At 35.0% G+C, this 16,113-nt stretch overlaps 1 protein-coding gene across 1 annotated transcript in view; it reads right to left on the bottom strand.

Annotated features, from left to right (window-relative positions):
* Nucleotides 1-1,946: 1,946 nt before the first annotated feature.
* The window catches only part of LOC126915856 (ubiquitin-like protein 3), a 113,136-nt gene continuing 98,969 nt past the window's right edge, over nt 1,947-16,113 (bottom strand). Inside the window, exons 2-4 of the mRNA XM_050720971.1 lie at nt 15,245-15,353; nt 11,282-11,446; nt 1,947-8,026 (exon numbers count right to left, since the gene is read on the bottom strand). Of these exons, the coding sequence (XP_050576928.1) occupies nt 7,962-8,026; nt 11,282-11,446; nt 15,245-15,353 (339 nt within the window). The 3' untranslated portion in view covers nt 1,947-7,961. The remainder of the gene's footprint in view (nt 8,027-11,281; nt 11,447-15,244; nt 15,354-16,113) is intronic.

Raw genomic sequence — 16,113 nt, forward strand, 5'->3', positions numbered from 1 at the left:
ATATGCGACAACATGATTTCAATGTCACTATTATGTCAAAAATATCATACTTTACCAAATATGAGTACATTTTTGAAAATTCGCCGTATATTTTCTTTTTTCTCTGAAAAAAAAAAATATAGTATGTAATTAATTTCTCTTTCTTAAGCAAGTTGCAATTACTTTAATTATTGCGCAATTTTGTTATTCTCATACTTGCCTATCTCGGATAGAAAAGTAAATTTTCCATAAAAGAGTTTCCGCAAAAAGAACTTTTCCGTAAAATTAATTTATAATTATAATAGTAATGTAATATAATTATAATATAATAGTAATTTATAATTAAACAGGTTCTTGCCTATATTAATGTGAAACCAAACAGGGCAGATCCCTAATTTTTTGGTTCTTGTATATGCTAGCGTCGATCAGCTTCAGCACTTGACCGCATGGTGTACCACCTGTACTGTGAAATTAGTACACATTATTAGTATTATTAACCGACAGCCAGTAGCTACAGCCGCAGTAATTACGTTTTGTATATTATCGACTGATCTCATTGGATGGAATATAATTATTAATAACTTTCCCTATTATTTACTAGGAAAGAATATACATATTAGTAGTATATGCAAATAATAAAAAACATGATTAATTTTATGTATAACTGTATTTTATTATACATAACCTTTAACCTTAACTTTCCATCGTTTTGAAGTATCAACTTTATCATTTGATAGTAGGGAAGTAATAAAACTTCGGAGGATAATAAAATGATCTGAATATATAATAAAAAAATGTTATCCCATTCTATATAGAACTGCATCACTTGTAATTAGAAACTAGAGAAATGATAACGCTCTTTTTGTCCCATTATATTTTCCAGCTTTATTATCTTATACTATGAACTAAATAAATTGCAGTTAAAATCCTCATTATGCTACAGACAAAAATATGATCTAATATTTACAAATGAGGTGTGTAACGCAAGCTTAACAATAAGTTTTCAAAAATTTGATATTATATCGACAAGTTCATTACAAGACGGCACAGTATGTGGATATACCTTATCATCCACTCTTATTAAAAATTATCAACAATTACAAGACGGTTCTTCACAGTGCACACCAAGTCTATATCGTAGAAATTACTTTACTGTATAGAAATATCCAGCCACGCTGCAATATATTATGCTGTGCCCTATTGTAAGAAATTGGTTGTTCTCCTTTGCGCAACAGATAACAAAATTATATGTATCTGTTCACGAAATCCGTTGAAAAAAGTCTAAGATCCATTGTCATTCAATTTAATTGTTCGTCACACTATTTACATGTAATTAGTTACCTAAAAGTAGCGGTAAAATAGGTAACATCTATTCTATGGTAGAATTAATTATATGAATAGTTTCAAAAATTTGTTTTTCTTCAAATTAACATTATAAATCAGAAAGCAGAATGGAACTTGAAATGCTAGTTAATTTAATAGCAACGCGTTAGAATACGAAATGAATGTCATGTACACAGTTATATGAGATATCCTTGTGGTGAATGAATATGGTTGTTATCACTATATGATTTCTCGTTTAGAAACGTTTACCATTGTCACTTTTATGGCATGATATACTCCTTATTCTATGTTACATGTATGATAAGATACTTGACTGCGTTTAAAATGATACAATTACATAGAGACACTTGGCAAAAAATGAAACTTCGTACAGCAAGTACATAAACAGAATAGGGATGTATGAGACATTAAATGAGTGTGCCATTTTACTATTGTTCGTTCTTAACGTTCTTTTTTCCCCTTTTTCTATTACATTATCGTAAAATTAACACGCAGATATTGTAAATTAATCGTCAGTACAAGTTTAGTGTTTCTTTCCCTTTCCTCTTTATTTTAATTAGATTTACCACTTCCTTCTTCGAAATTATTTTACATATTCGAATCAATAGGAATTTATGGAAGAATTCATTAACATCGGTTTTATTAACGTAAGGTCTACAAAAATTATTGCGTGTTACATTTTGTTTACACCTTTAACGTTAGTTAATGTTGGATCCTTTGTTTACAATTTACACGCATCAATAAGTTATGGCAATTCGTAGGATAGCTTTCAAATAATATATTTAACATTCGCCATATTCTATGTAGGACGGCCAGTTGAAAACCTTTTATACATCTCCTTCTTGTCAAAGGATTTAAAAGACATTTTTAGCTCGAAACTGTTTTCCCTCCGAGAGCAAATTAAACATTCTCACGTGTGAAGTAGATTTCTTCTTGACTTTCAATCGTTTTTGAAATTTCACGCAGTTCCTAGATACACAGAGAAAAAAAGAAAAAAGAAGAAAAGAAAAGAAAAGAAAAGAAAAGAAAGAAACGAGATGTTTTTCAGAAAAAACAAACGAAACGAAAGAATCGATGATCAATTTCAGCGAATATATGGAACGAAACAGAAAATATCTATTTAATGAAATCGCGTGGATGCATTCCTTTCTTTTTCCTTCGAAATCGATTTTCACGAATTCGCGCATTCGCGTGTGATCATGTCTGTGTATATGTGTGTGTTGTGCGTGTGCGTGTGTGTCGCGTGAATACAAACGATTTGCCTAGAAAAATACTGTTTTCAAACTGTGAAACGTCAAAGCAACGAAGAATTAGGATTATTTGTCACTTGAAGAGAGTTTAGAGGTCGTCAGAGAATAATTTTATACAACAATACGTCGTTTGGTTCTAAAGTAGAATTTCAGTGTCGCGCACGAAATTTATTATTCTTTTTTTTTAATGTTTCACGGATCTCAAGTAAAATCATTACATCCCGATTTCCGTATAAAATTATATAGTTTGCTTTGTACATTTCGTTATTCTCTTCTTCTTCTTCTTCTTCTTCTTTTTTTTCGCTTTTTTATCTTTGTCATTAAATCGTGAATCTCGACGTCGTTAAAGATCGTGTGTACACGGCGTGCGAGGAAGAATTCACGCACGTGTGTTTCACCTGCGTTTAAATTATTATTTTCAGCCATTAATTACAACCGTTCCATCGATTACGATCACATCGTAAAGTGCTACGATTACTTTTCAACATCGAATAACACGGAATCTCTAATACGATTTCTCTTCTTTAACACGGCTTAAGTGGGACAATTCATTAAAACAGGGGGTATAAGAGGGGGGTGGGGTGGGGTGAGGTGGGGCAGGGGGCTCTCGTTTTTTTAAACACGAAGGTGGGACTCGATTTCTTTTTTCTTAATTTTTTGGAATGTTTGCTTACGAACGAAGCTTAATATTCGTTACGATCATTGTACCGCCCCCTTTTTGTTACTTCGTCTCAGGTAAAACTCCCGTTTGTTTGCCGCGTATATGACGATCGTTATGTTATTTTGATTTTGTCGTTTAATCGATGCATTTTACAACGATCTATTTTAAGTTTGCCGGAACAGCGATAAAATTATAACGTTCTTTACAATATCTGGAATATTACGGCGTTTAATATATTATCATCGTTTCGTTGATCCGCCAATATGCTCCCGCGGTCGATAAAATTTGTCTGACTAGCGATAACAATGCTCTATCTGAGAGACGAGAAATCCCAATGCATGCAACGTCTGATCGAAATTCGTGGTAAACTGAATTGACTACGGTTTTCGATTCGCAAATGAAAAATCTTCCTGGCGGTCTCGCAACGGTTTATTACATTCCGTTCTTCTCCGTCAAACTGGCTTTCTTCTTCCGCTTCTTCTTCTTCTTCTTCTTCGCGGCACGCTCGCGCGTATGCTTGAACACGACGAGAGAAACCAACACATCAGAAATTATCGAACATCTCGAGTAAAATCACGTTCAGTCTCGCTGTGTTCACGCATCGCTCGATTCTATACGACTATAACAACAATTTTCGAGCCCGGTCTCTAGCATCGTTTTTCACGTTACACGCGATGAAAACCTGTAATCAGCTCATTTTACGCGAGAAAACGACGGATCGAGGATCGCGAACGATCCCCGAGTTTCATACGATTCGCGTCGTAAATAATGAATATTCCCGTTGGTGCCAACTGGTTAATAGTTTTCCTCGGTTATGATGCACGTGATGCTCGTTAATGAAGAATCAAAAATGTGTTTTCTTTCCTTTTTTTCTTTTTTTCTACGTCGGTTGTACAATGGTATTATGCGCTCGCATTTCGATCGGAAAAGACGCGTTTATGTGTAGAAATAAATCTATGATTTGATTCTTAACCGCTAGAAATTTTGATATGATGTAAGTGTGTGTAAGTTATATTCCTCGTAGACTGTTTATTATTATTATTATTATTAATTATTCATTATTATTATTATTATTATTATTATTATTATTATTATTATTAATATTATAATTATTACTTTTTTTTTGTATTTAAGAATACCATTTTATTTTCATTTATCATCTTTCTCGTTTAAACAGCAAATAGAGTCAGGCGTATAGTTTTATATATAATACACTATTACAGTTTCTTTGTTTTTTTTCGTTTTTGTTTTTTCAATTAATTCCCCTCCTCGTGATCTCTCGGAAGTTCCATGGCGTTCACAATTTCATTTCCATTTTCCTTTTTTTTTTTTTCTCGACTCGATACGGCTCTCGTGGTGGGTGCGATACGTGTATTTCCTTTTCTCTCTCTCTCTCTCTCTCTTTCTCTTTCATTCGCCTTGCGTTCGGTGTGAGATCATCTTCGTAAAGTACGACGAACGTAAAACAAGAACAACGGACATCGATATTTAGACACAGAGAGAAAGAGACGGAGTGATTTTTGGTGGTTTTCGCAACGATGGTGATTAACTATCTTGTAAACACGTTTTTGTTCTTTTTTTTTAGAGGGGGAGATGGTAAAAGCTGGGATTTCGTTCATCGTCGAATGTTCTTCCTAGTCGGAACACCTTTCTTTTTTTTTTTTTTTTTTATACAAAGAATATATCGCGCGCTCGATTTTCATATCGTGTCACAACGCTCAAAATAGCTCTTACGATAGACGAGGTAAAATTTCGAACGATTCACCTAGCAGAAGGAAAGTTGTCCTACTCTTATTAACTTCGACGACACAGCTCCATTCTGTTTGTTTCTTTGTTATCATTTTTTCATCATGTGTTTCGAACAAACATGCTTCGTTTCTTCTTCAGCGAGACTTTAAAGTAATATTGTAACGTCAAAGGAACTATGCAACAAGCTTATTACAGAGCAACTTCTTTCTTTCTTTCTTTCCTTTTTTGTTTTCCTGTGTTCTATACACGTGTCGTTTTACCTCGTGATGTCGAAATAAATGGAAATCGGTTTCGCCTTTGCGAGAATTTCACCAGTACAATTATTATTCGTGTTCTGTGATCGATCTCGTTGATTAAAGTCGAAAGGATCGGGTACCATCGGCATCGTGTCTTACTTCTGTATAGTCGATATTCATGAGTGTGTACGTGTACGTGTGATGTGTTTATTCGCAATTTTTCAAACTTACTCGCTAAATAATTTGTTAATTTTATAAACATCATTCATACGGATAATCTATGTCTTAACAGTACTTAAACCGAAAAAAGGAAAAGAAAAGACGAGAAAAGGAATCGGAAAGGAAATATGAACAAAAACGAAAAAGGCGACACATTGATTGATGATAAGTCGATCGCGAAATCAGACATTAAAATGCTAAATCATAGTGCTAGCCATCCCCATAAACCTATAATCGTATCTGCATGCACTCAACGTACCGATTATTTAAATAGGCGTATTATTTTCTTATACAAGGAAAAATGCGCGTGTTTCGATCGATTAAGAACTATGTACCTACATACTTGAGAAATCTGTAAGAATAAGCCGAATAAGAAAGGAACTATGTGCGATAACGATATTTTTATATCATCTTTTTTAATCTCCTTCCGAGATAGCTATATATCCGATTTTTAATTTTTCAATGTCACCAGTCAACAACGCGATAAAAATCTTTCTTTAAATTTCATAAGACGCGATAAGCAAATCGTAAAGAACATTTCGAACTAACAACAATTTCGTTCGTAATTTTTCATCCTTAGAATTATTATATTTTTCAGAAAAGATGGCTACAATGAATTAAGAAACACGTGCGCCAAGTTGAATTTCTATGGTACACAGGTTTATGAGTCAAGCAGATACCGATGATCTCGAATGTGTAAAGAAACGCATTGTCCGTCGACGTTCCATACGATAATAAATTAAATAAACATCCGGCATCGTTTCGCCTCACGATGAATTTCACTACATAAGAACATTATATATACACGTATTATGCATTGGTAAGAGTCATAGTACATTATACAGTAGTATAGTTGAGTACAGAGTAGGCTACAACTTATCGTAAAATGGTTTGGTTGGACCTAACTATAATCAATACTCGCGATATTGGGTATACTCTCACCTATAACATGAATTGATCGTTTGGGTCTATGAATGACGTTTCTAGGCCCGATCGATATAAAAAAAAAAGTAAAAAGAAAAAAGGAAAAAAGAGGAAATGGACGGGTGGAAACAGAATAAAGTGACGAGGGAGAGGGTTGAGATGAATCGAAATGGGCTGAGGGTTGAGGATAAAGGGAGGAACAGGGGTTTTACGAGGACGAAGGAAACAATGGAGGGAACAGGAATGGAGAAGAAGGAGCTAACAGGAAATATATTTGAGTGTTTATTTAATCATAACTACCATTAGAGATCCAATGTTCATTTTCCTCTGTAATCTTATTCCAGAATACTAAACTCTCGAAGTGGCGTCATAATATTACTTTAAATTCATGATAATAAAGTCTATCCTGTGTATGAGAGTTTAACTGCTTGTCAACATGTCTCATACCATTATATATTTATATATATAATTTCATATATATATATATATAATATATAATTTTAATAATAGTATGTATAATATATAATTGTATTCACTACCTGCATATCACAACATAAATTTCTCTCTCTCTCTCTCTCTCTCTCTCGTTCTTTTCCAGTCACTCTCACTTTCCGTCGATCTTTCAAACGTAACACACTCATTCGTACGCAACACACATACACACACACACATACACAAACGGATCCCGTCTACAATAATAATTACTATTTAACGCTGCAGTATAATCGGATAGTGGTTGAGTTTCTAAGCATCGTGTAGCGCCGTTCAAAAACGCGTACCATCGTCCTCCATTCATTTCGAAAGGCTCTACCGTATCCTAATCTCTTTCCCAACGAAAAATTTATTTTAATGGAATCATGTTTTTGCCCCATTTTACACGTGTAATTAATAGGCTTCGAGAGCCGAATCAATCGTCGATGCCCCACAAGTAGCGTAACTTCCTCTTGATTTTCTCGATCATGGAGGGTTGAACGGCTTCTCAACGTCACGCGTTCCAATGTCCATAGTCGAACTGGGTCATCGATATCCTTAAAAACGTGTTTGCCGATCTTCTGTCGCGAGATGGATTATAAATAGATTTTCAGTGTAAACACACCGGTCAAGAGTACATGGTTACTAGCGAACAAAATAGGATGTAGCTTTTATGTAGGTCATATTGTTTGGCATTGGTCACGTTTAAATTTCCTCCAATTAGAGCGTCGTTATGAACATATGGATCTTGCCTTCCAAGACATTTTCACTATAATTTTTGTTTCCTTCTTTTTTCCTTTTTATGTTTTTTTTTTTCTATGTTAACGACGACAAAAGAATTTGTTCATCTGGGACGATGAACGATGTTTTCTCTTTCATCGTTCTAGCGTGCGGGCAAACCAATGTAAATTCTTTCTTTTCTCTCTCTTTTTCTTTCGTTTGTAATTTAGATGAATTAGCAACAGGGGTGCGACAACTTCGTTTTGCTACACTGCTCACGATGCTCAGCCACTAACAGTGATACATCAGCATCGAAACCTTAGAAACCATGGCTCAGCTAGAAGAACGTGGGAGCTGGCTCTCACACGGAACGACCTCAAAATATATCCAGGGCAGCCAACGTTTTCTTTAAAGTATGCAACAGGAAGCTGAGCAGCAACTACTCCCGCCACCTTTACTTTTTTGCCTCTGATCTGTAACAGAGAAGCGACGCTTTTGTTATTCGAACTCTCCCAATATCCATATGTGAAAACTACGTCTTGATTCTTTTCAAATCGATAAGTTATTTCGGTCAGTCGTACATTAATCAAATAGAGCGTTTCGGAATGGATGATACCATTTGAAGAAGAAGATTTCTCTTCAAGTCATATCATATAGTTTGGAGTTCTCTATATAATTAGAATATTATATATATAGAAGAATAGTAACATTCTAATTATACAGCGAACTATATGATATGACTTGAACAAGATTTCTCGTATATATATAATCTTCTAAATCATTCAGTAAGATTGGTTAAATCTAACTGTTACTTCGTCTTAGCTCTACTGTGCGCCATTTATTCAACGAAATTGATTACGTTTAATCGCTATCTAATATTTACTCCGCTGTATCAAAAACAAATTACTCATATCAAAAACATTTCATAAAACAAAATATATTAACCTTTTTATTATAACGACAGATAAGCAGAGAGAAAGAGTATAAAAAATTCCTTCTGATAAGATGATAAATTACACGGTTATTCCAAGACTCGTAAAGAAAAATATAAAATGAAAAGAATACAGGCGGATTTACGTTTAACATCCGCGTTACGCAGCGTGACGCACACGTTTGTCATTTCTAGCTAAATGTAACATAAAAGCAGAGAGTCGTGATCCTTTTCCGCGTGCACGAAAGGACCGTTGTCCTCGACTTCCGGCTGCGGACCGTAAAGCGAGACACTCGATTCTCTTTCTTCCTTTTTCTCATTTCTCTAGGGAAGAAACATGGGTTAAGTATGTGCTTACCGCACCGTAAATGATATTTGTTGTGTCGTCGACAATAACAAAGTTAATACTTGCAAGTAAACAGCAATTAAGTACCGTGAGTTCTGCCATATAATTTCATTTCTCAAGATCGCGAAGGGATTGATGAACAGGAACGATGATCATGGACACACTCTGGGATTTGGAGTATTGTGGAATTGAATTTTTTTTCTTTTTTTTTTTTGGAACGTTTTGTTAATCATATTCGGGATGTAGAGTGTTGTCAGGCTGGACGTGCATGTATCCGCCATTAGGCAGAAGACCTGTAATTAGGAAAAATGAGATTGGGATCTTTAGACGATGGTGTTGCTCGTGATATTATGATATGGAATATACAGTATAATTATTTTACGTTTTGAGAACAAGTATTTGGAAATAATTTTAACAGAACGAAATTAAGACAATGAAAATGATATATCTAGCTTTCCATGGAAAGAATGAAATCTTAAAGAGTCAAGAAAAGCAATTTCAAGTAATACGTCTTTGCATTGCAGTAGATTTTGAAATAAAGATGGGATAGATGTTAATTTATGGGATTTTCTTGTTCCTAAAGATGGAGTGTTTTCTTAAGCATAAAGTTTTTTCACGTATTAAGGAAATCTATCTAGATCTAGTTTCAAGAAATAAAAAGATTATCAAATGTATTGATCTTACAATTTACAATCATCCAATGAAATACTCTGTTCCACATTTTCTTGAAATTGTAAATCTAACAATTATATAAATGAATACCTCATTCCACGCGTGATATATTCTTTACTATATTCAAACTCGCTGCATCTCTTCTTTATCTATCGCGATAAAATCAATTTCATTTCACATTTTCCCTTTCTGCCGAATCAAACTCGATATCTCTATTACCTAAAGTAATAGATTTCATCGATATAAACCAAAAATCAACATATACATTACGATCTTAAATCTCGAACGATTCATGTAAACGATATTGCACACTTTAGCTTTGCGTAAAGTCAAATCTAAGCGCAATATTCGTTAAAAGCAATCGCTAAAAAAACAATCTAGAAACGAAGGCGGATTAACAAAATCAAAGATGAAAAATGGGAGTAGAAATTTACATGCTAGCTATAGAGAACGTAAAATATTGCTTTTATCTCGGATGCATCCGGATATACAAAAGTAACAGGATTAACGAGGACGCCCCAGGGAAAGAAAAACAATGAGTTGGAGCGTGTATAAACAGGGTTGCATGTTTATTCCATGAGGCACGTGAGCCGCGTACAATAAAATAAAGTAACGGTGCACGCGTATTCACGGCTGTTCTTTAACCCTTCCATCTGGCAGATATCAGTCCGTTTCGACTTGTCTGATATCGTACAACTTGAACCATGAGAAACAAGATACCTATGCATCCCTTACAAATTTAAAAATAGAGAAAAATACATCGAGAGGGAATAGAACTTCAATTTTATTGAAATTTATATAACGCCATAAACTTTTCATTCTTCAACTTGGTAACTGAATGTGTAATGGATAACGGAATGTGTAATAATTAATTGGATTAATTTAATAATACATCTAATTGGCTATAATTTTTGGGACGTTTTAATAGTTACAGATCTGTAAACAGACGAAATGAGGTCAGGCAGCGGAATATACCAGGTCTTATATTACGTACGACACGACCCCTGGAGCGAGTAGAAACAGCAAACGAAAGTAATGGCTTGCCTTCCTCCTCTTCCCTTTCTTTTTCATCCCATCTATTCTCTTCCTGTCTGTTCTTACCAGTTCCCTTCACTTTCTTCTTCTCCTTCTTCATTTTCCTCCCTTTTCCCCCTTTCTATTCCCATTTCACTTTCGCTTCTATTTTTTTCTTTTTGCTTTTTCCCCCTTTCTCTTCTTTCTTCTGCCTTTTTGTTCCTTTTCGTACAACAAAATCAATCGCAAGCAATGGATACATAAATATACCAGAAAGAACTATTCCTCAGCAATAAGCCCACGATATGTTGTGGAAGAAATGGAAAAAAACGATGTAGTACTAACGAAAAATAGTCCTCTATCGCAATTCTAATAAAACTGATATATTTACATTTATCTTATACTACTGGGCATTTGATTCGTATACAATCAGCTATTTCATAAAATCGCTATAATTTTAACTACCTAATAAATATATTTCTCTGCACCCTATATAATACAATAAATAATAAAATACCTTAAGTATGAGAAACCATAGTTGGAAAAATCCGAGAGTTTCCCTAATAAACCTCTTATTGAAGATTGAAACGATCGACTGGTACTATAATATATTCGCTCGAGAGAATTCACTGTTTGTGGATTAAACCGTGCTCAATCTTGGCTGATAGCACAAAGGCTCTTCTTCTTCCCCTTAGGTGAAGAGCATAGCTTGTCGTTTTTCCCCCCTGATAGGGTAAACACGGTACCGGCTGTTCGATGATTTACCTTGAGAATTAGGCTCGGGAAGGTTCTCTCGTGGGACCAGATGCATCACCGTGGTTTTCCCGAAAGGAAGCCCAAGAGCACCGAGCGTAACATTGCTGTGCAGAAAACGTCCCTGGTAGATTAACCGCAGGATCTCCGCTTTAGCGACTGCCTCTTCCGCCCAATCTGAAAAGACAAAGAGAAAAAAGAAATGGACGCTAGTAGATATCGGAGCTACGACCTTGCCTCGAATATTTTCAACGTTTTTCACCGGGCGAGTCGACGACGACGAGGCGGAAAAAAATATAGCTGCGCCCGCTGCACCGGAAAACGCGGAAGTTTCGCGTTGATAATCCCATCAGTCGGTTCCTGGTACACGTTCCGTGAACGTGAACCTTCCCTCGACTTTCTTTCTACCGTTCGTCGTCTGGATTTACTCGACGACGATGTAACAGAGCACGGAATAGAACGCACAGGGAATTGGAGAGGCTCTATTGTGAAGGATAAGGTTGTGACATGGCGCGACGTGTTTCTTCAAGGTATTTGGAGGATTGTAATGGACTTGTAGCTTTGGGTTTCTTAACACTAGAACTACCAGAGTACAGTTGACCGTCAAACAACGAGAAATTGGTTATACGCGGGTTATTTTCTCGGTTAGTTGTTGTAGAAGATATATATTTACTCACGTAATCCGCGTAATAAACCATAACTTTGTAACAAACCAGATGTCTGATGAAGAGCGTTTGAAAAAAAGACGATGAGGTCGAACTATGCTCACATTATTGACGTTGTCGTGAGATCAGCTGTGTGTCGATCGTCACATCAGCACAGCATAAATATAATATATGTATAAATAATATAAGTATACAGGGTGGTTAGTAATTGGTGGTACAAGCCGAAAGGGGGTGATTCTACGCGAAAAAAGAATTCGAAAATATAGAATAAAAATTTTTCGTTTGAGGCTTTGTTTTCGAGAAAATCGACTTTGAATTTTCGCTCGGTACGCGTGCACTTTATCACGTCTCGTTATAACGGATCTCACTGTAGATCGTTGTCTCGATTGACGTTATGTTGATAAACACTTCCAATATGTTAGAAAGTGTTAGAAACACTAAGTGTTAGTGTTAGAAAGAAGTATGTGTTCGGCAGAATGGGCAACATTTTCAGCAATTTTTTTAATAATAAACTTTATGATTACTTTACATTATTTCATTATGTATTCCTAATTTTCCGTTACGACAAAAACAAACTTAAGCTGCGATAATATCCATCAAGACAACGATCTACAATGAGATCCGTTATAACGAGACGTGATAAAATGCACGCGTACCGAGCAAAAATTCAAAGTCGATTTTCTCGAAAACAAAGCCTCAAACGAAAAATTTTTATTTTATATTTTCGACTTCTTTTTTCGCGTAGAATCACCCTCTTTCCGCTTGTATATTAGTATGTATATGTTGTACATATGTATGTATTTTCTCTTATATGTACATTTATAATTTTCTTAATAACATTTTCTTTTCTTTAATTTCTTTTATTGCGAGAATACAGCAGGAATAACACGTGTATGTACATATGTAGGGCAAAATAAAATTTTCAATAGACTGTTATATACGTATGTTTACAGATATAGCTAAGTTTCCGGAGAGTCAAAGATCATACATGGATTTTCGACTATGAGGAGTGTCTGTGGCCCTAATCCGCGCGTTGTTCAAGGGTCAACTGTAGTTAACAAAGATCAATAATGATAACTTTTCATGGGAAATAGATTTACAACAGCGCGTTATTGGGTATTTAAATGATGTTTAGTAAAATCTTCCCTTCCATCATGTGATTTTTCATGTACCTTTGAGTTTGATTTCCTTAGTACAATTTTTATACTTTAGCCGCTAGTAGTTCTAGCGTTAAAGATGCGCAAAGAATTGTAGTAGTCTTGAACTAGAAATTAAAAATAGAAATTACTTTTGTCCCATTGAATGGTTCTTTTAAATTCTATAATGTTTAAACAATTATATATATTTGGTGTTATGAACATTTTTGAATATTATTACATAATTAGTGGAGACTTTTAATTCTATCAGAGGATGATTCTAGCGAGTATAACGAAAGGTGAAATGAATAATAAATTATAACGAAACACAAGACAAACTGATATACATAGATACATAATACGCGCACGTAATTCCACATAATTATGAAATATCGAATGATATCGAGGAGAAAAGATTTCCATGAAAGGTACAGTAATTAGACGACAATGTAACATACCGGAAATTTAAGGCAAGTAATTACGAGACTTCTGAGCAATGCCACCTAAGTTGATGAAACTGTATTAACGGTAATGCAACTTTTCTTTTCTGCCATTCAGGACCAAAGTAATTCTGGCGCGACAATTCGAGATAGCAGAAGATGCGGTCGCTGAATGCATTTTAATATTAAACGGGTTACTTGCCAAGTATCCCAGAGATTTGCATTGAAACACGCTACTTAGAAGAATGGAAGTCCACTTGATTCGCCTTTTACAGTATTTAAAGCACGAAGACAAAGGCCAAGCCAATTTTGTTTCTCTTCTGATGCAAGAGTAAGTAACGTCTATGTGTATAAGAGGATCATGTGTTCATAAAGAAAGGAGGGCAAAGAAATGCTAAAATAAAAATAAAGCGAAAGGAAGAATTTAGATCACCTTTTTACCAGTTATACCGTTCGATGGTTTTCTTTCACTTAAGCTTATTGAAATTAGTAATATTAGTTGCCCAGATATCTCACGTGGCTTTGTTTCCTTTTACGCTTTAGAAAAAGCGATAAGATAGTAACAATAAAAAAGAAATTTCAAATATAGCATTGGATGTTCAACATTTGACTTTCAATTAGCGCCATTCTATGGAATTTCTTTTTCAGTAAAGTATTTGAATTTAAATTGATTTTACTAAACAATGATTAAAATTAAAACCGAGTAATGATGAATGTAATTAATAGGCTTAACGATGATTATCGCAAAAGTATCGATCGCTTTCTTATACCAACGATAAAACTTTTATGCTTTCTATATTCTTACAACGTGGCATAAATTTCGTGAAACTGACGCATTTTCAATAAAACGAATCTCCTCAATTAACGAATTATCTACTTCGTTAATCTATCAAAGCATTCATAAAAAATTATAAAAGTATAACAGTAATAATATTCGTGTATTCGAAACTTCGCTCATCAATCAATTCCCTGTCGCTATTCATTCTTTTATACCAGGCATAATTTTTAGGAAAATCTCGTTGCGCGATAAATCACGGCAACAAATTTCTCACTGTGTTTCGAAATTTTTCGTTTCGCCATTTCGCGTTCTTCCATGCCTAATTGAATTGTACTCGGTGCTCCTGATATATCTCACGATGAATAGCGATGTTTCACGGCCTATATATTTCTGCGAGTGTTTTCAATTCCGGCACTTTCATGCTTCACGTAGCTGGACAGTGATAGACGATGAAAATACAGGCGTAAAATAGTATCGTATAGTACGGATGAACAATAAACTACGTTTAATTTATCGATAGAAAGATACGCTCTTCTAATATATCACGCTGGGTATATACTGTCCGGATATTGTTTGGATAATTGTAGAAGCGAGTCTTGACAAACGCGACATTTCCATCGAGTTTCTCGATGATAAGGGAATTTCGATGACACATCATGCCGAGGGAAGTTTCAAGTGATAAATTAACGCGACAGGACGCTTAATCGGACTGTCTTGCGTTCATTGTTCTCCACGATTATCTCGGATGACTATCTCGTGAACACACGATACGACGGTCGTTGACAAATACGTTCTGATTTTCGTGAATCTTATTTTATATACCCTCCTTCTATACCGTTTTGTTTTTTATTATTCGGGTGGAAAGCACCTTTTTGCGGAAAAAGTAGAATACTGCTGATTAATGAGTGAATACAGATTCGTTATACGCTTCGGGCCAAGTCCAATAATAAACGTACCTTCCGGCCAGTTTTCAAACACATGGTGCGCTATGTCCCCCGCAGAGTCGCTCGGACTGAATAGGAACTCTTTTGTCTTACCACTGACAAGAATGAGGCGTAGATTTATCTGCAAACAGAGAAACATAGCTGTTAATACTTCTATGAACTTTTGCAACAAACGTTGTTCGTGATATTACTCCGAAGTAAATTGTTCGTTAACGTTGTTTAATTCGTTTACAACGTACGACAATGTGAGAGACAATTGGAATAATTATATCGATAATAGCGATATGTGACCGATTCCTGTAAGAATACTTTGAAAAACGATGGACAGGTTTTAAAAAGATGCCAAATATGAAAATTCACTAAGTATGCAACGATTCAATTTCATATGGATAATCCGATAAAAAACAAACATATATAAGTTACAAAGATAATAAGAACATCTCTGATAAGTATACATACAGCTACAATATTATTCTTAAGAAAACCAATATCATTTAGGTTTCTTCGCCCGCAATCTTCGATATCCTCGCAACGATCTAATCGAGATTAACAATCCGATAGAAACGAACATATAAAGACAAGTTAGAAAAAATAATAAAACTATCCGTGACAAGTATATGCGATTACAATTTTCTCCTTAAAAAAGCTAACATCGAACATGTATAAATATAATATATACAAATTCGCTGTAAGGACGTTAACAGCCAAGAATACACATCGCGCAGAGTACACATTTTATTCCCAATAACAAGGGGTCGGAAATCCGACTACGATCGATCCGAATAATTTCATTAATCTGTCAATCGGTTCGTTTGCGAAACACTTGGAGGAACGCGAGTCGCTGTCCAGTTAGCGTTATAAGTACGAGGTCGATTCTTTGC

This window comes from Bombus affinis, chromosome 4 (assembly GCF_024516045.1).
Source record: "Bombus affinis isolate iyBomAffi1 chromosome 4, iyBomAffi1.2, whole genome shotgun sequence".
NCBI lineage: Eukaryota > Metazoa > Arthropoda > Insecta > Hymenoptera > Apidae > Bombus > Bombus affinis.